The sequence below is a fragment of the Eleutherodactylus coqui genome, chromosome 6 (genome assembly GCF_035609145.1).
Source record: "Eleutherodactylus coqui strain aEleCoq1 chromosome 6, aEleCoq1.hap1, whole genome shotgun sequence".
Classification (NCBI taxonomy): domain Eukaryota; kingdom Metazoa; phylum Chordata; class Amphibia; order Anura; family Eleutherodactylidae; genus Eleutherodactylus; species Eleutherodactylus coqui.
This window is the reverse complement of record NC_089842.1, coordinates 222,282,815-222,310,136: the sequence shown is the minus strand read 5'-3', so window position 1 is coordinate 222,310,136 and position 27,322 is coordinate 222,282,815. Positions and strand designations below refer to the sequence as shown.

Below are 27,322 nucleotides of genomic sequence, written 5' to 3'. Positions count from 1 at the left end.
GAAGCATGTTACTGACAATGAGTGTATATATATATATATATATATATATATATATATCCTTCTAGGGAGAGGGATGTTACTGACAATAAGCGTATATATTAACCCCTTAAGGACCAGACACTTTTTAGGGATTTTACCCATGTGGCGGTTTTACTGCTGTATTTTTTTTTCTTTAGCTACCAAAATTATTTTTGCTGTTTTTTTTTCCCCGTGACATATAGGGCGATTTTAAAAAATATCTTTCTCACTGACTTTTTTTTCTGTTTTTTAGTTATATTGGGGGGAAAATGCTAAAAAAATGTATTTTTTTAACATTTATAGTTATTTTTTTTTTATTTACTGCTTTATTTATGCTAAATAAAGTACGGGAACGGGTTCCTCTATTTGTTTTGGACGTTTTGAAATATAGTATGTATGGTTTTGGTTTACAGGGCGCATATGGCGCCGGTTTTGGTTGGCGTCGGCTTTGGGTTATTTTCTTTCTTAGGGCTCCTGCACACGGGCGAAAATTCCGCGGTGGGATTTCCCGCAGAATTTCCGCACGTGGAAGCTGCCATAGGATTGCGTTAGCAAACGCAATCCTAGGCAGACGGACGCGATTTGTCCGCGCGAAATCTTGCGCGGCAAACAAATTGCGGCATGCTCTAAATCTTACTCCCCGGCCGGCGGCTCTGGTCTGCGCATGCACCGGCTGCCCGGCAGTTGGAACATCAAACAGCCGGAGAAGCGGAAGCAGGTGAGTATTCTCTGGTCCCTGCAGGGGCGCGGGACGGCTGCGAGAATTCTCACAGCCGGATCCAACCCGGCCGTCTGCAGGCGGCCTTATGTATCTATTGTTGTTGTATTATGTAATTTTTATTTACTCATGTATGTAATTATGTTTTTTACCCTCTATGTTCCCCATGATGTCATGTAAGACCTCTGGGAACATTCACTTTTTAAATTATTTTTATTTGACACTTTCCCACTATAACTGGGGCATCCATAGGAGTCCCAGTTACAAGGGAAAATAGCCCCTGCAGTGACAGTAGTCACTGGCAGAGCTGGCCAGAGTCTAGTATGACCCTCCAGCTCTGCTGTAGCTGGGAACCCCGGCGGTCACATGACCCCCCAACTCCTGCAGCGGAAGAAACCCTTCCACTTTCACTTTCTAGTACACAGTATTCATTACTTACAGCTGATAACCCATCCTGCCTCTTATTGATTGCAGAGCAGGAGGCTTAAAACGCCGCCGTAATTTTACTATCGGTGGGGATTTAAGCCCAGGACCAGGCGTCGTATATTTACTGCACCCGGTCCTTAATGGGTTAAAATACTCATCCTAGGGTAGGGATGCTACTGACAATGAGTGTATATTTAAACACTCTGGGAATGTTTAGCTTGCAAAAAAGAAGGCTGAGAAGAGACTTAATAGCTGTCTACAAATATCTGAAGGTGTCACAGTGCAGAGGGATCAGCCCTATTCACATTTGCACAAGGAAAGACTAGAAGCAATGGGATGAAACTGAAAGGGAGGAGACACTGATTAGATATTAGACAGTGAGGGGGATCAATGAGTGGAACAGGTTACCACGGGAGGTGGTGAGTTCTCCTTCAATGGAAGTGTTCAAACAAAGGCTAGACAAATATCTGTCTGGGATGATTTAGTGAATCCTACAGTGAGCAGGGGGGTTGGACCCGATGACCCTGGAGGTCCCTTCCAACTCTACTATTCTGATTCTAACCTGCCCTGCACTCCCCGTCCCCTTCTACGATTCTATGATTCCTTCTAGGGGAGGGATGTTACTGATAATGAGTGTATATATTAATATACTCCTTCTAGAGGAGGGATGTTACTGACATTGAGTGTGTATATATATATATATATATATATATATATATATATATATATATACTCCTTCTAGGGGAGGGATGTCGCTGACAATGAGTCTCTCTCTCTCGCTCTCTCTCTCTCTATATATATATATAGTAGCAGAGTGATGCTACTAACAATGAGTGTATATATGTACTCTTTCTAGAGGAGGGATGCCACTGACAATGAGTGTCTCTCTCTCTCTATATATATATATTTATATACTCCCTCTAGGGCATGGATGTTACTGACAATATATATATATATATATATATATATATATATATATATATATATATATACACACTGCTTCTAGGGGAGGGATTTTACTAACAATGAGTGTATATACAATGCATCCACTCAGTGCCAGAAATTATAGGTCAGGACTATCAGGGAGCTAAGATACACAAGGTTGGGACTGCAGTCTGCGTTCACTTGCATGGTATCCAGATTGCTGTCTGCGATGCTCTGCAGTGAGTCACCATTGCTCCAGTTCTAGAGATAAGCTGCTGCCAAACTTTGCTGTCCCTTCTGCTAGTGTTTTAGTTCCTGCGTGATCATATTACAGAGGAATAAGGGACAGTCGTCCAAGGACCTCCCAGACGCATGACGTGGAACTCAGCTTTGGCTATGAGGCGTGATAGGGATAACTGGTCCATCCTCCATGTTTGCTGCCATTGAGAGACGTGTAGAAGCAGCTGCTGTTCCCTCCGGCTCTGCTTACCTCTGGGGGAACAAATGATAAGGTGTATTAAAACCCAACATGCAGCGTCCCTAATTCCCAGCAGCAGACATTGAGGGACAGATGGGCGGTTGTTGTACATGATAGGAAGGGGACCAGGAGCCTCCACCAAGCTTGGATCTGACCCTCCAGCAGAAAGGATCAGACATGATGAATGCCTCTATGTGCACGGCTGTTGTCAGTAATCCAGTCATGGGACTGGTATAGAACTTGTAGGGCAGTCTAGCCTACACCTTCATGCCTGGAGCTCGACCCGTTGGACCTGGCACTAGCTCTATGGCCTTGTTGTGCTCCTCGGTGTGTAGAGGTTGTTGCAGCTTTTTCTTGCCTGTTCTTCTTTGTAATGTAACTCCATCATTCTCTGACCTCCAGACGATAAGACATTTACTTGGAACGGCAAAGTGATCGATGAGGTAAATACCATCATCATCACCGCCCTCCCCGTCAGGTTAGAAAAATATGGCTGCAGCTCGAGCACCAGTGATCTGGATGAGGAGCCATAGACTGATTACCTTCTCTGCCTCGTCTCTTTACAGTATGACTGCCCTGCACTACCTGTCCTCTCCACCATTGTCTCTGCCTTATCTCTGAGCTGCAATACCACTTTAAACCCATGGACAGGTGTGGCAGTTAGTGGAAGAAGGTAGCTATGTTTATATAATTCTGCACAAACCCTAATGTTTTAGACCCAGGTAGTGCCAGCTACAAACATTGCATGAGGTTAATGAGACCCAGGGAGCAAATGATTAATATGAACGCTCCACCCTTCACTATGACATCACTCTGCCCCTCTGGTGATGTCATGGCATATTAGCTCTGCTGTTTTCTGCTGTAAGGGTTTCTGATCCTCCCAGATATGAGATTTGCATCACCCATTGCTTCACCACTGAGCAGACAAGTGAAAGCTCAGACAACCTAAGTCTATCAAAGCGACCAGCCGTGTCTTAATCAGCCCCATCAATGTCATTGTGTGGGCGTGTAATCGGGTCTTCAGGGATGGAAAGTGGTTGTGTCACCCTGACACTGACAGATAATCTTCTCCACGTCTTCATTAACATAATCGGATTTGTGTAAAGCCGCCATTCCTGACAGTCGTCCTGGCTGACCCAGAGGTGCCAAGAAGGTGTCATTGTTCCCTAGAGCAGCAGTTATATATGAGAGGAGTAAAATATCTGGCGGTACATAGCTTTGGTTATACAGTATGTAATGGGTGGTGGTGTGCACTCATTGTTTCCTCTTCCAGTTGGTTGTAGTCCCAGATTTAATGGACTACTTCTTGGTCTGTAAATGCCAGGAAATGCCGCTTGTATCTGCTGTTGTATCTTCTCTATCAGCGCAGACAACTATTAGAAGTGCCAAGTGTCTCACATTGGAAAATCTCTGCAATGATCCAGACACATCTGCAGGTCCTGGAGGATGATGCCTTAAGCCCGCTATGGCAGTGATCTCTGTTCTTGGCCAGTGGAATTCACATTGACCCCTAACTGCATTGTGATTGCAGATGATAAATAATCCAAGATCTCTTTGATACGGACAAGCTGTGTCATATACAAATGTCCTCTTGTAAAACTGTCACCTGAACCAGGTACTTCTCAGCAGTTTCCTGAGCTCTGCACCAGAAGGGTCTGCCATGTTCTTCTGCACTCAGAAGCGTGGCAGCCCCAGTGCACAAGTCTGTGCCCCGTCCTAGCAGAGGGTCCTGAGGTGTCTTAGGTGGGATACACATGTTCTTGTAGTCAGCAGTCATCTACCCCTGCATAGAGGTGATAGCCAGTCTGCAGATTCACCCTTAACCCCATCCCATAGACCCTGCAGCAGCACCAGAGGGTCCTAATCTCTCAGCCTCCAACCTACATGAGAGATGAGTTAGGACCCCCATCTATTCCTCTCTCACAAGCTTAATGTTATCCCCCTTACCCTCCTGTTCAGCAATGTTTTGCATGTGGTTTACAGTTTTTTGATTATTTGTTAGGCACTTTAAGGGGGAGGAGTCAGGCTGCTGGTGCGGGCCGGAAGGAGACGCTCACCATCTTGGAGGCAGAGAGAGCTACAACCCAGGAGAGGTTGGTTGCAGTTAATGGTTCTCGTACGGGGAGCACGTTAATGGTTTGGCGATACCGGTTGCTCTATGAGAGACCAGTAGCTTCTGATAAATGCAGTGCCTACTGGTTATCGAGAGACTGAATGCATCAGATTAGGAAGCTTACAGCGTTTACGATGCAATCTCCTACAGACTGTTGCCAGCAGTTCTTGCTCCTCTCCCTCAGCAAATGAGGTAAACAAAGAGACCATAAACTGCATTAAAGACTGGTCCAACTTGATAAAAAGAGTTGATATCGCCACTTCCAGTGGCCAATATTCGACTGACGAGTATTTTGTTCTGAAACGTTACAAGTGTTAGTTTCCCGGGACTTTCCAGAGAAAGTGAGTTTGATTTTAGGAACATTGTTGAACAGTTGCAATGGAGAGTGTCCTGGTGAGTCATTTAAGAGAAGGAAGAGCTCATAATAGCCTAAGTCCATTGCCACGGGGTAGACATTCCCCACAGATGTCCCCATGAAGGTTGGCCTGGGTCTATAGTTGACTATAGACTCTTCCCTCCGTCTGAAGTGAGATCTGTTCCCGACATCCCTTGCATACCTCCCAGGGGCCGTGTCCATCGTGAGCCGATCCAGGAGCACCCACCACCGGCTTTTTCACACACAATGTATCATACATGAGTAGGCTCAGCAGTTAATCACTGGTGTGAGAGTATCTGCTCGAATACTATAAATTGGTCTGTATACATTGTGTAGGCAAGCCCCCTTCAGTCTCTGTGTAGCCAGGGATTCTGAGTAGTTCTGTAATATCCAGTTATGTCTGATGGTGGAGACACTGGGACAGGTTTATTATTACTGTCATAAAAGCAAAAAAAAGTATCAGTGTCTCCCACTGAATAATAACAATGACACATCTTTAGGCTCTTTTATCTGACTTTTACCAACCTCCTGTTTGGCTTTCTTTAGACTAATTTACCAAAATGTTGCTACTATCTGGTGCGTTATAGGCCACAACCATGTCTGCTAAGCCACACCTCTTCCCCTTTAAGCCACGCCCACTTGTTTACCTAGGCACAAAAAGTGTCTAAACCACTTAATAAATGTGACATATGGCAGGTGCGCCCCAATTCTGGCTCAATTTGAGTTTTAAATCTGTCGCATTGTCCTGTAATGAGACATATTATAGAGTTTATTATCTTCACAGGCGCTATAGGTTTATGACGTGGATACGGGTGAGTGAAATACTGTACATTTTATTTGCCAGCGTTCCGTCAATAAGTAAATTTCCAATTACAAATGCGACTTGGTAACAGAACATTTGCCTGTTGAATCCCCAATGTGTGCGATTGGCTCATCACTTGCAGTCTGGATGTCTTTGCCTTGAGCTTGTGAACTAACATGTCTTGTGTTCTTCTTCCCCCATCCTCTGTGTCCTTCTGTTTTTACCATAAATCTGCACTGATCACGAGGTCGTCTCCTCTCTTACTGGCTCCTTCTATGTGGTCTTGTGTTAACCTCCTCTATGTTTTCCGTTGTCCCCCCTCCATAACACGTCTGTGTGTCCTCTTAATTCACGTTATTCTTGCCGACGTCTCCGCTGTCGTTCCCGCTTCCACCTTTCACCTCCCCATCCTCCAGGTTTTACTGGGATCTAATCATGCTCCTCCTTATGGTGGCTAACTTGATTATCCTCCCTGTGGGAATCACATTCTTCAAGGATCAGAACACCCCCCCCTGGATTGTCTTCAACGTCCTGTCGGACACTCTCTTCTTGGCCGACCTGATCCTGAATTTCCGCACAGGGATTGTGGTTGAGGACAACACGGAGATTATTCTGGATCCTCACACTATTAAGATGAAGTATCTGAAGAGCTGGTTTCTGGTTGACTTCATTTCCTCCATTCCTGTGGACTATATCTTCCTCATTGTGGACTTGGAGACAAACGTTGACACAGAAGTATACAAGACGGCCCGGGCTCTGCGAATCGTCCGATTTACCAAAATTCTCAGCCTTTTGCGACTTCTGAGACTCTCTCGGCTCATCCGTTATATCCATCAATGGGAGGAGGTGAGGACGTGTCCCCTATACCTTATTGTGCCTGAGGGTGTAGGTACTGTTAGGATTTTAGTTCCTAATAGTCATCATTGTATTCTGAACGGCGCCTCTCTCCGTTCTCGGTCAGATCTTCCACATGACCTATGACCTGGCCAGTGCGGTGGTACGGATCTTCAATCTCATCGGGATGATGTTGCTTCTGTGTCACTGGGACGGCTGCCTCCAGTTCCTGGTGCCGATGCTGCAGGAATTCCCTGAAGACTGCTGGGTCAGCATTAACAAGATGGTGGTGAGTGATGCATCTGTTCCTCCTAATTACCAGCTACACACTGTCATATTAACAGTTAATGTGCCCCCCCCTCCCCCAAACAAGAGAGGAGAAATATGAGTCAGCCAAAAACAGCAATGGATTGGACTTGTCTCTCTCTTCTTGTAAGCCTATACTTGGGTAAGCGCCCACCTCTCGCCATCCATACCTCAGTGCGTTCCCAGCTATTTCAACACACAATGTTCTCAACAGTCTCTGACCCATCTCTGACTTCCACCAGAACCAAGGAAGCCTAAATAGAACACAAAATGCTAATGACTTCCAACACTCTATAATCCCATCTAGCCAGGTACATCTCGGGGTGTGCGCCTCCCATCCCCATATAATCTCCTCTATCCAGGTGGACATCCTACGCCCATCCCCATTTAATCCCTTCTATATCATCATTCCATCTCTTATATAATCCCCTCTATCCAAGTATATGCCAGGGTATTCTTCCTCCACTACTGTATAATCCCCTCTTTCTGGGTATATCCCAGGGTATGCTCCTCCCAACCCCTGTATATTTCTCTTTATCCAGGTATATCCTGGAAAATCCTACTCCAATTCCTGTATAATCCCCTCTATCTAGCTATATCCCAGGGCACTCTATTTCCATCCTTTATATTACCCACTCTATCCAGCTATATATTGGGACATCCTCAATCCATCCCCTGGATAATTCACTCTATCTAGGTATATTTTGGACATTCTCCTCCTATCTCCATATAATCTCCTCTATAAAGGTATATCTCAGGGTATCCTCATTCCATCCCCTCTATCCATGTATATCTCAGGGTATGCTCCTCCCATTCACTATATAATCCTCTCTCACCAGGTAAATCCCAGGGAATCCTCCTTTCAGATATTGAGAAATCGTCCTCCCATCCCCGTATAATCCCCTCTTTCCAGGTATATCCTGGGGAATGTTCTCCCCCTTTTTCCAAGTATATCCTAGGGTATCCTCCTTCCATCCACTATATAATCCCCTCTATCCAGGTATATTCCAGGGTATGTTCCTCTCAACCCCTGTATATGTCTCTTTATCCAGGTATATCCTGGGACATCCTACTCCTATTCCTGTATAATCCACTCTATCCAGGTATATCCCAAGGTACTCCCCTTCCATTCTTTATATTACCCCCTATATCCAGGTATATCCCGGGGTATTCTCCTTCCATCCTTTATATTATCCCCTCTCTCCAGGTATATCTTGCTACATCCTCCTTCCATCCCCGGATAATTCTTTCTATCCAGGTATATTTTGGGACATTCTCCTACCATCCCCATATAATTACCTCTATAGAGGTATATCTCAGGGTATCCTCATTCCAACCCCTTTATCCATGTATAACTCAAGGTATGCTCCTCCCATTTACTATATAATCCTCTCTCACCAGGTAAATCCCAGGGAATCAATCCTCCATTCATCCCTTATATAATCCTGTCTGTTACGGTATACTACCCTTGATACGCCAGCCTGGGTGCCCTAGATCTCACCCACAACCCCTGTCCCTGCCTACTTGCCTCCACTCCTGGCTAACCCCAGGGGGACAACTGGGTGGCAGTCCCTACTCTCACTAGGGACTGAAAAAGGGACGCTGGCGTACCTGGATGGAAAAGGTAGAATACCGACAGAAAAGGCAGATGTAAATAACCAACACGAACAATACTAAGCAGAACTGAGGCAGATGGAAAAACATGGCAGATAATAGCAAAGTATAGCAGACTAGATGACAGAAGCAGGAGACCAACAGAGGCAGACTAGCTAGCACACTGAGGGAAACCAATAACTGCCAGTGATTGCAAGCCTCTGCCCAACCTTTAAACCAAAGCCTGCGCCCAGGGGCAGAGAGAGGGAGACAGCAAAATCTCAATAGAACACAACAAAAGGGAGCTCGTGCATGGCAGCTGCATTCACTGGTGCGCGCATGCACGGCGCCCCCGGCAGCCGGACAAGCTGGGGGACATGGCCCGACCGCGGGACCCAGCACACTGCCTCCCCGGGAGGACCAGCAACCGCCGTATGGTAACACTGTCTATCCAGGTATATCCCAAATCATGCTCCTCCAAACCCTGCTTATTACTCCGCCCCTGCATATTCCTCTCTATCTAGATATATTCTAGAGTATCCTCATTCTATGCCCTATATAATTCCCTCTATCCAGGTATATCCCGGGGTTAGCTCCTTACAGCCCCTATATCATCCACTCTATCCAGGTATATCCTGGGGTATCCTCCTTCCATCCCCTGTACAATCCTCTCTATCCAGTTATGTCCCAGAGTATCCTCTATATAATCCCCTCTATCCAGGTATATCCCAGTGTATGCTATTCCCAACTCCTGTATATCGCTCTTTATCCAGGTACATCCTCCTCCTATCCCCATATAATCCCCTCTATCCAGGTATATCCTGGGACATCCTCCTACCATCCCTTTATAATCCCCTCTATTCAGGTATGTTCCAGGGTATGTTCCTACCATTCCCTATATAATCCTCTACATACAAGTATATATTGAGAAATCCCATCCCCGTATAAACCCCCTTTTTCCAAGTATATCCAAGGACATGCTCCTCGCATAGCCTGTATATTCCTCACTTTCCAGGTATATCCTTGGACATCCTATCCCCATCCTCGTATAAACCCTCTATCCAGGTATATCCTGGGGAATGCTCCTCCCCTCTATATAATCTCCTTAATCCATGTATGTCCTAGAGTATCCTCCTTCCATCCACTATAAAAAACCCTTGTATCAAGATATGTCCTGGGACATCCTACTGGCATCCCCCTGTAATCCCCTGTATCCAGGTATGTCTCAGGGTATTCTCCTTCGATCCCCTATATTTGCCTCTCTATTTGGTATATCCTGGGGTATGCATAGAATCATAGAATGGTAGAGTTAGAAGGGACCTCCAGGGTCATCTGGTCCAACCCCCTGCTCAATGCAGGATTCACTAAATCATCCCAGACAGATATTTGTCCAGCCTTTGTTTGAACACTTCCATTGAAGAACTCACCACCTCCTGTGGCCACCTGTTCCACACATTGATCACCCTCACAGTCAGAAAGTTTTTTCTAATATCTAATTTGTGTCTCCTCCCTTTCAGTTTCATCCCATTGCTTCTAGTCTTTCCTTGTGCAGATAAGAATAGTGCTGATCCCTCTGCACTGTGACAGTCCTTCAGATATTTGTAGAGAGATATTAAGTCTCCTCTCAGCCTTCTTTTTTGCAAGCTAAACATTCCCAGATCCTTTAACCATTCCTCATAGGACATGATTCACAGACCGCTCACCATCTTGGTAACTCTTCTCTAAACTTGCTCCAGTTTGTCTGTCTTTTTAAAAATGGGGTGCCCAGAACTGGACACAGTATTCCAGGTGAGGTTTGACTAAGGAAGAGTAGAGAGGGATAATTATCTCATGTGATCTAGACTCTATGCTTCTCTTAATACATCCCAGAATTGTGTTTGCCTTTTTGGCTGCTGCATCACATTGTTGACTCATGTTCAGTCTATGATCTATTAGTATACCCAAGTCTTTTTCACATATGCTGCTCAGCCCAATTCCTCCCATTCTGTATGTGCTTTTTTCATTTTTCTTGCCCAGATGTAGGACTTTGCATTTCTCCTTGTTAAATATCATTCTGTTAGTCGCCTCCTACTGTTCGAGCTTTTCTAGATTTTTTTGAATACTCTCTCTCTCTTCCCTAGTGTTAGCTATCCCTCCTAGCTTTCTGTCGTCGGCAAATTTGATCAGTTTCCTATCAATTACCTCCTCCAGATCATTTATAAAAATATTGACCAACACTGGGCCTCGGACATTTGGATGTGCAGCCATTTATGACCACTCTTTGAGTATGATCACTCAGCCAGTTGTGAATCCACCTAACAGTTGCCTTGTCAATCCCATATTTGGTCATTTTTTCGATATGTATGTATGAGATACTTTGTCAAATGCTTTACTAAAGTCACAATATACTATATCCACTGCATTTCCCTGATCAACCTAGTTGGTGATTCTGTCATAGAAGGAAATTAGATTCGTCTGGCATGACTTGTTTGTTACAAACACATGCTGGTTCTGGTTAATTACTCCATTTTTCTCCAAACCCCTCCATGCTCCTCCAAACCACTGTATATTCCTCTTTATGCAGGTATATCCTAGGATGACTTCCTCCCATATCCATATAATCCCCTCTATCCAGGTATATCTAAGGGTATGCTCCTCCCATCTCCCGTATATTCCTTTCTTTCCAGGTATATCCTGGGACATCATACTCCCACCCCATTTAATCCCCTCTATCCAGGTATATCCCAGGGAATGCTCTGCCCATCCGCTGTATAATCCCCTTTATTCAGGTGTGCCTAGGGTATCCTCCTTCCATCCCCTCAATCTAAGTATTTTCCTTTCTTTCCAGGTCTCTACTGGGACATCCTACTCCCATACCTGTATAAACCCTCTAGCCAGGTATATCCTGGGGAATGTTCATCCCAATCCCTGTATATTCCTCTCTTTCCAGGTATATCTTGTGAAATCCTACTCCCATCTCGTTTAATGCCGTCTATCCAGGTATATCCTTGGGACTGTTCCTCCCAACTGCTATATAATCCCTTTTATTCAGGCATATCCCAAGGTATGCTCCTCCTAACCCCTGTATATTCCTTTCTATCCAGGTTTATCCTGGGACAATTCCCGTATAACCCTCTATCCAAGTATATCCTAAGGAATGCTCCTCCCATCCCCTGCATAACCCTCTTAGTCCACGTATGTTAATCCTCTCTATCCAGGTGTTTCCCAGGGTATCCTCCTTCCATCCCTTATATATTCATCTGCATCCAGGTATATCCCAAGGTATGCTCCTCCCAACCTTTCTCCCTTCTAAATTCCTCTTTAGCCAGGTATATCCAGGGACAGCCTCCTCCCATCTCCATATAATCACCTCAATTCAGGTATATTCTGGGGAATGCTCCTCCCATCCCCTGTTTAATTCCCTTTATCCAGGTATATCCTAGTGTATCCTCCTTCCATCCCATCAATAATCCCCTTTATCTAAGTATATACTGAGGTATGCTGCTTCCATCCCCTGAATATTCCTCTCTTTCCAGGTATATCCCGGGACATCCTATTTCTATCCCCAAATAATCCCCTCCATCCAGGTATATCCCATATAATCGCTTCTATTCAGGTGTATCCCAGGGTACCCTCTTCTCATTCCCTTATAATCCCCTCTATTCAGGTATATCGCAGGGTATGCTCCTCTCAGTCCCTGCATTTATTTCTTTGTCCAGATATATCCTGGAACATCCTATTCTCATTCCCGTATAACCTTCCTACCCAGGTAAATTCTAGGGAAATGCTCTCTCCATCCCTGTATAACCCCCTTTAACCAAGTATGTCCTAGGGTATCCTCCTTCCATACACTATATAATCCCCTCTATACAGGCATGCCCTGGGACATCCTACTCCCATCCCTCTATAATCCTCTTTATCCGGGTATATGCCGGGTATGCTCCTCCCAACCCCTGTAGCTTCCACTTTATCCAGGTATATCCTCCTTCCATCCCCATAAAATCCCCGGTATTTAGGTATGTCCTGGGACATCCTACTCCCATCCTCCTATAATCTCCTCTATCCAGGTATATCCCGGGATATCCTGCTTCAACCCCCTATATATTCCTCTTTATCCAGGGTATGCTCCTCTCAACCCCTTTATATTCCTTTTTATCCAAGGACATCCTCCTCCCATCCCCATATACTCCCCTCTATCCAGGTATATCCCGGGGAATGCTCCTCCCTTCTGCTGTATAATCACCTTCATCCAGGTATGTCCTAGAGTATCTTCCTTCCAGTCTATATAATCCTCTCTATCCAGGCATATCCTTCTTCCATTCCCTATATAATCCTCTCTATCCGTGTATATTCTGGCGTATGCTCCTCTCATTCCCCATATAATCCTCTCTATCCAGGTATATCCTGGGGTATCATCCTTCCATTCCCTATACAATCCTCTCTATCCAGGTATATCCTGCGACATCCTTCTCCCATCCCCATATAATCCCCGCTATTCAGATATATTCTGGGGAATGCTCCTTTCACCACCTCTATAATCCCTTCTAGCCAGGTATGTCCTAGGGTATCCACCTTCCATTCCCTCTATAATCTGTTCTGTCCAGGTATATCTTCCTCTCACCCCCATATGAATATAGAAAGCACAGATTCCTGGGCTCCTGTCTGATGCCAGTCTTAGTATTACTGGCACGGAGGGTACTTCAGTCACTATCATCACAATTCCTCAAGTGCTTCCAGTATTTTTGAGGGTTTTGTAGCTCCGGTGCTCCTTGGGGGCGGGACTGAGTGTGCTCTACGAGTCCTTGGAGGATTGTCAGTCATATAGCTGTGGTCAGAGGTTTGCATGGTGCATTTTGTAGGGAACATCCAAATTCACTCTTGATAGTGTTGCTGGTTCTTAAAATAACAGTGCTGATGAGATCTTCATTTTGTCAGAGCCGTCATCTGCGGTGAGGACATATCCTTCTCATTATTACACTACCGCCTAGGCTTATTAGTCATAAGCAGATCCTGAGCCACTGATATTGTGTCACCCCCTTCTATCAGTCTATAGGATGCCTTGTGTTCCTGAGCTGCTTCCACTCACCATAATGCCATACTAGTGCCAGCTTTAGTATATAGGATCAGATCCGAAGCACCTCATACCCCGATTAATGACACAGAACACATTAAGTACACATGATATCTGTCTGCTGCACACACCATGTACCTGCAGACAATTAATGGATGCGTTTTTCAGCTGCCCTGAGGTTTTTTCCCATTACATGTCATGTAGGTATGGAGATCTCTTCTCTGCTTGCAAGTGTATTGTGTGCCCGAGCATGCCAACTGCACGCACCAGACTACCCAGCTGCTATAATATGTGTAGGAGCATGCTTATGCTATAGCTGTATGCATTGTATTGCGAGGCAGCTGATAAAGATAGCATGTTACATGTATGTTTCGGACAGCAATGCATGCTAATGCATGTAACATAGGAAGGGGAAATGTGTTCAATACATCAGTTCTGAAAAATTAAGACCTCCAAGAATATTGCATGTTTTCCCTCTTATTACACCTCATCCGATTACATATCCCTCCTTCAATCACATATCCCGTCCCTCATCCTGCCTCCTGTCTTTCATTCCCCCTCCTATCCTCCATCACTCTTCCCGTCCCTCATCTCGTCTCCTTTCAGTCATTGCTCCTCCTATCCCTTATTCCTCCTCCTGTCCCTCATTACTTCTCCTATCTGTCATTACTCAACCTACCCCTCATTCTGTCGCGTCATTAGTCCTGCTGTCCCTCATCCCACCTCCTGTCCCTTTTTGCTTCTCCTATCCATCATTACTAAACCTATCCCTCATCCCTCCTTCTGTCCCTTATTCCACTTCCTTTCAGTCATTACTCTTCCTGTCCCTTATTCTACCTCCTATCCCTCATCCGGTAGTATTAGTGTATCTTGACGCCACCAGGAACTCCGGGTGGAGTCAAGATTGGCTGCACAGCAGGCTGGAAAACTAGGTCCTGGAAGGGCACTAAAAAGCAGTGGTAACATTAAATGCAGGTGGCCATGGTGCAAACGGGCACACACTAATACGTTAATCTCTGCCGGCGGGCCTGTCAGTTCAGTGGCCTCAGCTCCCCCACTGACATTTTGGCCACTGCCGCGACTGTCAGCTCCGTACCCAGCGCTCTGCCGCAGGGACTGTGAGATGTCTGGCTCGTGCTTCACCACTGACAGCTGCCGGCCTGATCACTTCAGGTTGGTCACAGGGAAAGCGGGTTTTTTTGCGATTTCTCCCATCCCCCTGCCGTCCTGACCGCTCCGTCCTTTCCACCGGCGGTGTCTGTATTGGGCGGCGGCTGTGAGCTGTGTTTTGGGCGCCGACTGTCACTTCCGTGCCGGCCGGTGGGTCACAGCTCTGTTGCGCCCGACGCCTGTGAGCTCCATGCCGGCTGGCGCCTCGCCTCCGTCCTGCCCATGTGCCGCAAAAAGTGTGCACTGATAGGGGAATTACGGGCTCTGGGGCGCCGTGGGGGAAACTACATGCAGCTGTGGCTGGACCTCCGGCGGCCGATGTATCCCTTTTCTTTTCTTTCTTTAGTGGCCTTCCAGCACCTAGTGCCCAAGACGCTGTGCAGCCAATCAGCTCCAGGGGGCATGACCCCCCTGTCAATCTGGATTGGTGGCGTCAAGATACGCTAATACCCCCTCATCCATCCTTCTGTCCCGTCTTTACTCCTGCTGTCCCTCATCCCACCTCCTGTCTTATTCCTCCTCATTAGTTCTCCTATTCATCATTACTTGACCTATCCCTCCTTCTATCCTATCATTACTCCTACTGTCCCTGATCCCCCCTCCTGTCCCTTATTGCACTTCCTTTCAGTCATTACTTCTCCTGCTCCTTATCCTATCTACTGTCTCATCATTACACCTCCTGCCCCCCATCCTTCATCATGTCTCTCAGTCCTCCTCCCATCCCTTCTTCTATTCGTCATCCTGCCTAATATCAGTCAATATCAATCCTGTCCGCCATCTCACCTCCTGCCACTCATCCCTCCTCCTATCCTCCATTACCTTTCCCATTAGCTCACGTGCTCTGCCATTGCTCCTCTTATCCCTTATCCCTCCTCCTCCCCTCATTACTTCTATCCCTTATACCTCCTCCTCATTCTGCATACTATCAGTCAGTACTCCTCCTGTCCCTCATCCTTCCTTTTATCCCTCGTCCCTCATCCTTCCTCCTATCCCTCATCCCTCCTCCTGTCCTTCATCCTTCCTGCTATCCCTCATCCCTCCTCCTATCCCTCATCCTTTTCCTTTCGCCTATCCCTCATCTCTCCTCCCATCCCTCATTACTTCTATCCCTCATCCTTCCTCCTGTATGTCATTACTCAACCTATCCCTCATCTATCCTGGCCCATTATTACTCCTGCCGTCCCTCATCCCACCTCCTCTCCCTTATTCCTCTTCCTTTCAGTCATTCCTCACCTGTCTCTCATCCCTCCTTCTGCCCCTCGGTCCTCCTCCCATCTCTCATCCCTCCTCCTATCCTTCATTACCCTTCCTATCCTTCAGCCGGCCTGCTCTAAGTCTTTGCTCCCCCTATTCCCTCATTACTCCTCCATCTCTCAGCCCCCCTAGCCTCCATAACTCCTCCTGTCCCTCTTTACTCCTATCCCTCATCTCTCCTCCTGTCAATCATCCCCCTCCTGTCTTATTACTCCTCCTGTCCCCCATTATTTGTTTCACAAAACATTTATTGGTTTTATTTGAACCATCCTTCATGCTGCCGGTATTATTGTATCTTGACGCCACCGGAAGCTAAGAGTTTGACAGGAGGAACGCCCCTGTCACACCCCTAGCTCCCGATTGGCTCAAGAGGCGAAGGTCCTGGAAGGAGGTAAACTGCATGGGGAAGCGCCGTAGTAAGTCAGTGAGGAGGGCTCGGTGTCTGTTAGCCAGTGCTGACCTGCAGCGCTGTTACAGCAGCTAAGCGGCTGTCCTCCAGCCTCTCATCTGTCCTCCTCCTTCTGCTGTCTGTGGCCCGGTGGCTATAACGGTCACTCACCAGCTGCTGTTGGCTGCCCGCTCTCCTAATGCGGTGTGCGGGGGGCGCATGTCATAAAGTCTTGCCCTCCACTGCTGCCTCCCTGCTGTAGTGCTGCTGCGGGTGGACGGGTCGGAGCTGTGTACTGGTTGATGCCAACCAGGGGTAAGAAAAGGGAGGGGGGATAGCGCCTTTAGCGGCGCCGCCGGCAAAGCCGCTTCACGGCCCTGTGGCCTCCCTCAAGGGCACCCTGCTCTGCGCTGTAACACAGGGTGGGGTGCGTTATTCTGGCTTGCCAGCAGAGGGAGGGGGTTTCACCTGCGGCAATGCACGCCTCCTGCGGGGTCGGGAAGGAACGGAGGTGCAGCCCTCCCTGGATTGCAGCGGGGTGCCTTCTTCTGGCCGGCCGGCAGGGAGGGGGTTTTACCTGCTCCAATGCGTACCTTAGGAAGGAAGGGAGGTGTAGGCCTCCCTGGATTTCAGCTGCAGCATCAGTTTACTGGGCTTCCAGCACCTGTAGCACAGCCAGCTCTTTTAGCCAATCACGTTCAGGGGGCGTCATCTCCCTGTCAATCTTGACTCCACTAGTTCTTCCTGGTGGCCATGCTGCCTCCTGTCTCTCATCCTGCTTCTTGTCCCTTCTTTAGCCCTACCGTCTCTCAGCCTTCCTCCTAGCCTCCATTACTCCTCCTGTCCCTCATCCCGACTCTTTTCAGTCATTGTTCAAGGTGTTTCCTCCTGCCCCTTCCTACTTCTGCAGTCCATGGATCAGCTGATGACTGGTGAGCTCTTGGTAACGGCATGCTGGTGCATGTATCTCGGCTCACATGAGTCTTCAGCATGTTCAGCATCTGCCACCAGTAGAAGTCTGGTCAGTGCTGGTGTTTACTGTATGATGGTCACCTGGGATGCCTGACTCTCACAATGCACCTACAGAGGTCCTGACCTAGCCATTGTCCGATCCCATCATTTACTTCACATCTCTTCTTCAACAGAATGAGTCTTGGGGCAAGCAATACTCTCACGCCATCTTCAAGGCCATGAGTCATATGCTGTGCATTGGGTATGGTCAGCAGGCGCCAGAAGGGATGACCGATGTGTGGCTGACGATGCTCAGTATGATTGTGGGGGCTACATGTTATGCCATGTTTATTGGCCACGCCACGGCCCTCATCCAGTCCCTGGACTCTTCTCGCCGTCAGTACCAGGAGAAGGTAAGAGCTTCTGACATTTTTGCGGTGCGGCCGTGAGAGTCAGCAGCATGTCATCCATATTTTCTGTGTCCCACAGTATAAGCAGGTGGAGCAGTATATGTCCTTCCACAAGCTGCCCCCCGACACACGGCAGAGAATCCATGAGTATTATGAGCATCGCTACCAGGGCAAAATGTTCGATGAGGAGAACATCCTTGGAGAGCTCAGTGAACCCCTCCGAGAAGTAAGTGCATCACTACTACCCCCACCGCAGTATCCTTTGTGTTATTTCATGTTCTTCTTCACTTTTTAAGGAGATTGTGAACTTTAACTGCCGGAACCTTGTGGCCAATATGCCCCTCTTCGCCAACGCTGACCCCAATTTTGTGACTGCCATGCTGACCAAGCTTCGCTTTGAGGTCTTCCAGCCTGCTGATTACATCATCCGAGAGGGCACAGTGGGGAAGAAGATGTATTTCATCCAGCACGGAGTGGTCAGCATACTGACCCGTGGCAGCAAGGAGACCAAGCTCTCTGATGGATCTTACTTTGGAGGTGAGTCTCTTGTCAGAAGCCGCGGGCTTGCAATCAGTATCCGCACAAGTCTTGGAGGTCCTTTGAACACGCGTGTTATCTGCTGAAGGAGCTACTAACGTAATGAAGATTTTGGGGTATCACTTACCTTTGCATCGACCCTAAATGGCATGTAATGGGGCATTGTTAGGGAGAGTTTCATTGCCTCGTAATCCCTTCATTCTTCTTATAGACAGGGGTCGAGAAAGTCTTCACGCCCTCTCACTTTATTACATGTTATGTTGTTTCCCCATTATTTTGCACTCAGTACCCCATAATGACAAAGTAACAACAGAATGGCAGAAATTTTTGTACATTAAAAAAAAAATCAAAAACTTCCATTTTGCAGTGACCTAAGTATTCACACCCTTTGGTATGACACTTGTAGCTCTGGGGTCCTCACATTTCTCTTGACCATCTCCAAGATGTTTCTACATCTTGATTGGAGTCACCTGCGGTAAATTCGGCTGATTGGACATAAGACCCCCCCATCCCCCATCTATATAAAGTCTCACCGCTCACAATGCATATCAGAGTCAAAACCAAGCCATGAGAAGGAAAGAACTGCCTGTAGAGCCCAGAGACAAGATTGAGTGGAGGCTCAAATCTGGGGAAGCTGCATAAACATTTATGAGCTTCAAAGACCCTGTGTGCAGATGGGAAAAACTTCCAGAATGTCAACCATCACTGCAGCCTCCACCAATCTGGACTTTATGGCAGAACGGCCAGAAAGAAGCCTTCTCAGAAGGACACATGAAAGCCCCCCCGGAGTTACCAAAAAGACCATAAAGGACCCTCAGACTGCGAGAAACAAGATTATCTGCTCTGATGACACCAAGATGCGGCTCTATGACATCTAAGTATTCTGCCTGAAGGAAACCAGGCGCCGCTCATCACCTGCTCAATACCATCCCTACAGTGAAGCCTGGTGGTGGAGCATCATGCTGTGGGAGGGGAGACCGATCAGGGTGGATGGAAACCAGGCGCCCCTTATCATCCACCCAATACCATCCCTACAGTGAAGCCTGGTGGTGGAGCATCAGGCTGGGGGAAGGGAGACCCGTCAGGGTATAGGAAAGGAAGGGGCTGCTTACCATCCGCCCAATAACATCCTTACAGTAAAGCCTGGTGGTGGAGCATCATGCTGGGGAAGGGGAGACCGGTCAGGGTGGATGGAAACCAAGTGCCGATTATCATTTGCCCAATACCATCGTTACAGTTAAGCCTGGTAGTGGAGCATCATGTTGGGGGGAGGAGAGACTGGTCAGGATGGATGGAAACCAGGTGCCGCTCATCACCTGCGTAATACCATCGCTGTAGTGAAGGCTGGTAGTGGAGCATTATGCTGGGGAGGGGAGACGAGTCAGGGTGGATGGGAACCAGGCGCTGCTTATCATCTGTCCAATACAATCCTTACAGGGAAGCCTGGTGGTGGAGCATCTTGCTGGTGGTGGGAAGACCAGTCAGGGTGGATGGAAACAGGCGCCGCTCATCACCTGCCCAATACCATCCCTACAGTGACATCTGGTGGTAGAGCATCATGCTGGGGGAGGGGAGACTGGTCAGGGTAGAGGGTAACCAGGCGCCGCTCATCACCTGCCTAATACCATTCCTACAGTGAAGCCTGGTGGTGGAGCATCATGCTGGGGGGAAAGGAGACCAGTCAGGGTGGATGGAAACCAGGCGCTGCTTATCCTCTGCCCAATAGCATTCCAAGAGGGAACCCTAGTGGTGGAGAATCATGCTTGGGAGGGGGGACTGGTCAGGGTGGCTGGAAACCAGGTGCCGCTTATCATCTGCCCAAAATTATCTTTACAGTGAAGCGTGGTGGTGGAGCATCATGCTGGGGATGGGAAGACCGGTCAGGGTGGATGGAAACAAGGGCCACTTATTATCTGCCCAATACCATCCCTACAGTGAAGCCTGGTGGTGAAGAATCATGCTGGGGAGGGGAAACCGGTCAGGGTGGATGGAAACCAGGTGCCGCTTATCATCTGCCCAATACCATCCTTACAGTGAAACCTGGTGGAGGAGAATCATGCTGGGGAGGGGAGACTGGTCAGGGTGGCTCGAAAGCAGGTGCCGCTTATCATTTGCCCCAAACCATCTTTACAGTGAAGCCTGTTGGTGAAGCATCATGCTGGGGATAGGTAGACCAGTCAGGGTAGATGGAAACAGGCGCCACACATCACCAACCCAATACCATCCCTACAGTGACACCTGGTGGTGGAGCATAATGCTGGGGAAGGGGAGACAAGTCAGGGTAGAGGGTAGCCAGGCACCACTCATCACCGGCCAAATACTATCCCTTACAGTGAAGCCTGAAGGTGGAGCATCATGCTGGGGGAGACTGATCAGGGTGGATGGAAACTAGGTGCCGCTTATCATCTGCCTAATACTATCCTTACAGTGAAGCCTGTTGGTAGAGAATCATGCTGGGAAGGAGAGAGTAGTCAGGGTGGATGGAAACCAGGTGCCGCTTATCATCTGCCCAATACCATCCTTGCAGTGAAGCCTGGTGGTGGAGCATCATGATGGGGGAGGGGAGACTGGTCAGGATAGAGGGAAACTAGGCGCCGCTTATCATCTGCCCAATACCATTCCTACATTGAAGCCTGGTGGTTGAGCATCATGCTGGGGAGGGGGGGATCAGTGAGGGTGGATGGAAACTAGTTGCCACTCATTACCGGTTCAATACCATCCCTACAGTGAAGCCTGGCAGTGGAGCATCATGCTGGAAAGGGAAAACCGGTCAGGGTGAATGGAAACCAGGTGCCGCTCATCACCTGCCTAATACCATTCCTACAGTGAAGCCTGGTGGTGGAGCATCATGCTGGGGAAGGGGAAGTCAGTTCAGGTAGAGGGAAACCAGACACCACTCATCACCTGAGCAATACCATCCCTACAGTGAAGCCTGAAGGTTGAGCATCATGCTGGGAGAGAAGAGACCGGTCAGGGAGGATGGAAAGCTCAATGGAGCAAAGTACAGAGATAATAAAAACCAGAGTGCAAAGGACCTCAGACTGGGCAGAAGAATCCCCTACCACCAAGACCACAACCCTAAGACCCCAGCCAAGATAACACAGGAGTGGGGACAACTCTGTGAATGTATTTGAGTGGCCCGGCCAGAGCCCTGAACGCAGTGTGATATCTCTGAGGAGACCTGACAATGGCTGTCCACAGACGGACCCCATCCAACCTGACAGAGGGCAGAAAATCCCCAAATCCAGGGGTGCAAACCTTCATAGAATCATGGAATGGTATAGTTGAAAGCGACTTCCAGGGTCATCTGATCCAACCCCCTGCTCAGTGCAGTATTTACTAAATCATCCCAGACAGATATTTGTCCAGCCTTTGTTTGAACACTTCCATTGAAGCAGAACTCACCACCTCCTGTGGTAACGTGTTCCACTCATTGATCACCCTCACTGTCAGAAAGTTTTTTCTAATATCTAATCAGTGTCTCCTCCCTTTCAGTTTCATCCCATTGCTTCTAGTCTTTCCTTCTGCAAATGAGAATAGGGCTGATCCCTCTGCACTGTGACAGCCCTTCAGATATTTGTAGACAGCTATTAAATCTCCTCTCAGCCTTCCTTTTTGCAAGCTAAACATTCCCAGATAATTTAACCGTTCCTCACAGGACATGATTTGCAGACCGCTCACCATCTTGGTAACTCTTCTCTGAACTTGCTCCAGTTTGTCTATGTCCTTTTTAAAGTGGGGTGCCCAGAAATGGGGACAGTATTCTAGATGAGGTCTGACTAAGGAAGAGTAGAGGGGGATAATTACCTCACGTGTTCTAGACTCTATGCTTCTCTTAATACATCCCAGAATTGTGTTTGCCTCTTTGGCTGCTGCATCACATTGTTGGCTCATGTTCAGTCTATGATCTATTAGTATACCCTAGTATTTTCCACATGTGCTTCTAAGCCCAATTCCTCCCCTTCTGTATGTGCTTTTTTCATTTTTGCTGCCCAGATGTAGGACTTTGTATTTCTCCTTGTTAAATACCATACTGTAAGTCGCCGTCGACTGTTTAAACTTTTCTAGGTCTTTTTGAATACTCTCCCTCTTTTCCCTAGTGTTAGCTATCCCTCCTAGCTTTGTGTCGTTGGCAAATTTCATCAGTTTCCCATCAATTCCCTCCTCCAGATCATCATCCTGATGGCTGGAATCACTGCCAACGGGGCTTCACCTAAGTGCTGAGTACAGGGTGTGAGTACAGGGTGTGAGTACGGGGTGTGAGTACAGGGTGTGAATAATATGTAACTGGAGAACGGGAGGTTTTCATTTAAAAAAAATGTGCGAAGATTTCTCCCGTTCTGATGTCACCTTGTCATTATGGGGGACTGGGTGCCGAATGATGGGGACACAAGGACACAACATAAAAAAATGTAACAAAGCGAGAGGGTCTGAGGACTTTCCATAAAGAACGCTAAGTTTCCAGTGTAGAATTGGATGAAGAGAAGACCTAAAAATGTGTCTGGAAGGTTCTTTTTGCACTGCTGTCAGAGGCCAGACATGGAGCCTTCATCCGCAGATTTGACAAACGGAATAGTGCCATGTGCAGTGCTGTGCTTCACATGAAACTGATGGCAGCCATGACAGCTACCATTAGAAGTTAACGGGATCCATCGTGCGATAGATCCTGCAGAGTTGTGGCTTCTGTTATATGGCGATCGTTCAGTATGGTGTGTGATCTAGCCTATTCGAGCCCTGTAGCAGCCGCACCTCCCGCTGTCCATCGCCTCTCCTGCCTCTGTTCATACATTGCTGCTTTGCCTTGCAGAGATCTGCCTGCTGACTCGTGGACGCCGGACGGCCAGTGTACGTGCCGACACTTACTGCCGCCTCTACTCCCTGTCTGTGGACAACTTCAATGAAGTCCTGGAGGAGTATCCGATGATGCGCCGAGCGTTTGAGACGGTCGCGATGGACCGGCTGGACAGGATAGGTGGGTACAGAGAGGACGAGTGGAGGGTGGTCTCCGTTCTGTTATCTCCTTGCAGCACTTCACTGGGACCGTGGCGTGAATTTATATAGGGGGTGTTAAGAACTGCGTCTCTTAAGAAATGTGATGCATGTGGAAGCGCATGCCTGTCTGGCGGTCCCTGTACCAGCTGCAAGATCCTGCAGAGATTTGTGCCTAAATTTAGTGCTTTTTTCCTGATAAATATGGAGTAAAACAACAGAACAATAAAAATGGGGTAAACAGATGAATAAACGTGTCTATCATCCTCAACGCTCCCCCGCAGTTCTTATCCCTACTGATAACTCATCAATCCTCCTTGCTTATCAGTCCTATATCTCTTCTTATTGGTCCTCACTCATCATACCTCATTTGTCATGAGAATGCACTACTCATCAATCCACACCCCTCACCAGTCCTCATCCCACATCAGTCCTCACTCACTCATCACCAGTCATCATCCCACATCAGTCCTCAGTAACTCATCACCAGTCTTTACTCTCCACGTCATTCTTCGGTCACTTGTCACCAGTCCTCACTCTCCACATTAGTCCTCGGTCATTAGTCATCAGTCCTGACTCTCCACATCAATCCTCTCTGATCCTCCCTCTCCACATCAGTCTTCGATCAATTGTCACCAGTCCAAACTCTCCACTTTAGTGCTTGGTCACTCGTCACCCATTCTTATTCTCCACCTCAGCCCTCGGTCACTCGTCACCAGCCCTAACTCTCCACGTAAGTCCTCGGTCACTCGTCACTAGTCTTCCCTCTCTATGTTAGTCCTTGGTCACTCGTCACCTGTCCTTACTCTCCATTTCAGTCCTCAGTAATTCATCACCAGACCTTATTTTCCACATCAATCCTCGGTCACCGATCCTCCCTCTCCACATCAGTCTTCGATCAATCGTCACCAGTACTTACTCTGCACGCCAGTCCTCGGTCAATCGTCACCAGTTCTTACTCTCCACGTCAGTCCTCGTTCACTCATCCCCAGTTCTTAAGCTCCATGTCAGTCCTTGGTCACTCGTCACCAGTCCTTACTCTCCATGTCAGTCCTCGGTCACTCGTCACCAGTCCTTACTCTCCACGTCAGTCCTCGGTCACTCATCACCATTTCTTACTCTCCACGTCAGTCCTCAGTCACTTGTTACCAGTCCTGACTCTCCACGTCAGTCCTCGGACACTCGTCACCAGTTCTTGCTCTCCACGTCAGTCCTCGGTCATTCGTCACCAGTCCTGAATCTCCACGTCAGTTCTTGGTCACTCGTCACCAGTCCTCCCTCACCATGTCAGTCCTCAGTCACATGTCACCAGTCCTGACTCTCTACATCAGTTCTTGGTCACTCGTCCCCAGTTCTTACTCTCCACATCAGTTCTTGGTCACTCATCACCATTCTTCCCTCTACATGTCAGCCCTTGGTCACTTGTCACCAGTTCTTATTCTCCATGTCAATCCTCAGTAACTCGTCACTATTCTTCCTTTTCCATGTTAGTCCTTGGACAATCATCACCAGTCCTAACTATCCACATCAGTCCTCGGTCACCAGTTTTTACTCTCCATGTCAATCCTCGGTCACTTGTCACTAGTCTTCCCTCTTCATGTTAGTCCTCGGTCACTCGTCACCAGTCCTTACTCTCCACATCAGTACTTGGTCATTCATCACCAGTCCTCTCTCTCCATGTCAGTTCTTGATCACTCGTCCCCAGTTCTTACTCTCCACATCAGTTCTTGGTCACTCGTCACCAGTCCTCCCTCTCCATGTCAGTCCTCAGTAACTTGTCATCAATTCTTATTCTCCATGTCAATCCTTGATAACTCATTACTAGTCTTCCTTCTCCATGTTAGTCCTTGGTCAATTATCACCAATCCTTACTCTCCACGTCAGTCCTTGGTAACTCGTCACCAGTCCTCACACTCCACGTCAATACTTACACCCATCTTCTGGGAAATAATTGTATTAATCTCCTTGTGACTCTTATGTCGCCCCTTTCCCCAACCTGTAGCCTCGTAGATCTGGATCATACAGCTGCTTTATCCGTCAGCTCCCACAGCCTGCGTGTTGGTTTCCTCTGTCCTAGGCTGCCCCATTTTCAGTCCCTGATGCTCTTTGTCTTGCACCTTTCCCTAGCTCATTCCCATCTAGCCCTAGCATCATCTTCCTTTCCTTGTGTCCATCTTCCCCTCAGGTAAGAAGAACTCCATCTTACTACGTAAACGTGCGGAGAACAGCAGCGGATCAGTGAATAATGACATCATCCAGCAGATTGTGAAGCATGATCAAGACACGGCCCATAACATCCAGGACCTGCAGTCCCTGGGGACCATGAGGGACTCTGCGCACAATAGGACTCTCATCTGGGAGCCCTTGGTTCATGCCCCTTTACAGACTGCAGCAGCCACGACCAACGTGGCCATCGCACTCACACATCAGCAGAACCTTCAGACTCACGTCTTCCTACCACCATCCGCTTTACCCGAGACTGCATATGCCAGCCGTCAGGCAAGAAGGTCCCACCCCAATATTGGGGGCTCTCAACCCTCCTCTGTGAGTTCTTCTTCTGGGGCACAGTCTCACTTGCAGACACCAGTTGGCATTTCTCCTTCTTCTCCATGTGGTGTCCTGAAGCCAAGTGTTGCGGTGCCTCCTGCTCGCTTGTGCCAAATTCAGAGAATGGACTCTCCTGTTCTTGCAAAACCACTTATGGCCTCACAAGTGCAACTGTCCCGATCTCGTGGAACGTCTGCATCTACTTCTGTTCTGCAGCAATCGGCTGGACCTGCGAGCTCTCATACGATTGTGGGGCCACTTTGTGGGAGGACTCTGCACTATAGTCTGTCCAGAGCAACTGGTTCCCATATCTCTCTACTAATGCAGCAAGCAGCCAGCTCCCCGCAGCAACTTGTCAAACACAGGAGCATACAAGGACTTCCCATTGGGAGACTGTCACAGGACCTCCGACTCCTTTCAGCTTCTCAGCCCTCGCTACCCAACAAGGTGTCTCAGCAGCAGGACAGTGCGTCATCTTCATCAATCTCACCAGGAGCGCTGAGCAATAAATCCTCCCCGTCGGTATCCGTGCTGCTCCCCAAACCATCTCCACCGCCATCTTCTCCTGCTCAGCCGGTGCCTTCCTTGTCTGCATCTTCAGTTGCTCCACAGTCACCAGCTTCGGCTCGACAGACATCACGGAAGGGATCTGTAGCCTTCAGTCCTGATGTGGATGGTGCGAAACCAAAACTCCCATCTAATATGTGAAGGCTTCAGCCCCAAAACAAACATGAAAGCCTAAACTGTGCAGGAGTCCAACATGAAGTAACATCCTGTCTGCGGTCCATACAACAGCCATGAATGATGCTGAACACAGGGTCCATACAAGCCCTGGACCAGGTCGCCATGTATATCCGCCATTTGCCCTGTCCCAGGGTGCTGATAGCTTTGGCCCCAGAGTCCCCGACACAAGCCATTATGGGGGACAGACGTCATTAGTGGGGTTGCTTATGCCTTACACACAACATAGCTTTATCATGAAGGAATGAGGAGCTTGGTGGAGGAGGCGTGCAGACCCTTATCTCCTCCGGGTTTGTGGGAGGACTATGTGAGGCTGGTGCAGTCCCCGTGTGAGGCATATAGACATGTATTGGGGGCAGGGCAGAGGTTCTCGGAGAACGTGCTGGATAGCAATCCACCATTAGACTGGTGAACTTGTCTTACGGATGGAGCTGCACTGAGCAACAATAATAAATCTATTACACAATACGAATGGTCGTCTCCACCAACTTCCATTATTTCTTCCCTTGTAGAATAATTCCTTGACATCGGGCAGGTAAGTGATGCTAGGCCAGAAAAAAAACTCTTGTGTGACGAGGAAATAGGTGGACAGGTTACCAGCAGCATCCTTATGTACATTGCCAGACGGCAGACCGCTCCGAATTAGGCAGTTGAACCGCTGATAGTCATTCAATCTATTGACATTAAAAGGGTATTC

General features: G+C 48.0%; 1 protein-coding gene across 1 annotated transcript in view; it reads left to right on the top strand.

Moving 5' to 3' along the window:
- The window catches only part of HCN3 (hyperpolarization activated cyclic nucleotide gated potassium channel 3), a 38,082-nt gene extending 10,996 nt beyond the window's left edge, over positions 1-27,086 (top strand). The window contains exons 2-8 of the mRNA XM_066608918.1: positions 6,272-6,701; positions 6,817-6,978; positions 17,596-17,814; positions 17,891-18,037; positions 18,108-18,348; positions 23,156-23,320; positions 25,523-27,086. Coding sequence (XP_066465015.1) covers positions 6,272-6,701; positions 6,817-6,978; positions 17,596-17,814; positions 17,891-18,037; positions 18,108-18,348; positions 23,156-23,320; positions 25,523-26,592 — 2,434 coding nt within the window. The 3' untranslated portion in view covers positions 26,593-27,086. The remainder of the gene's footprint in view (positions 1-6,271; positions 6,702-6,816; positions 6,979-17,595; positions 17,815-17,890; positions 18,038-18,107; positions 18,349-23,155; positions 23,321-25,522) is intronic.
- Positions 27,087-27,322: the final 236 nt, after the last annotated feature.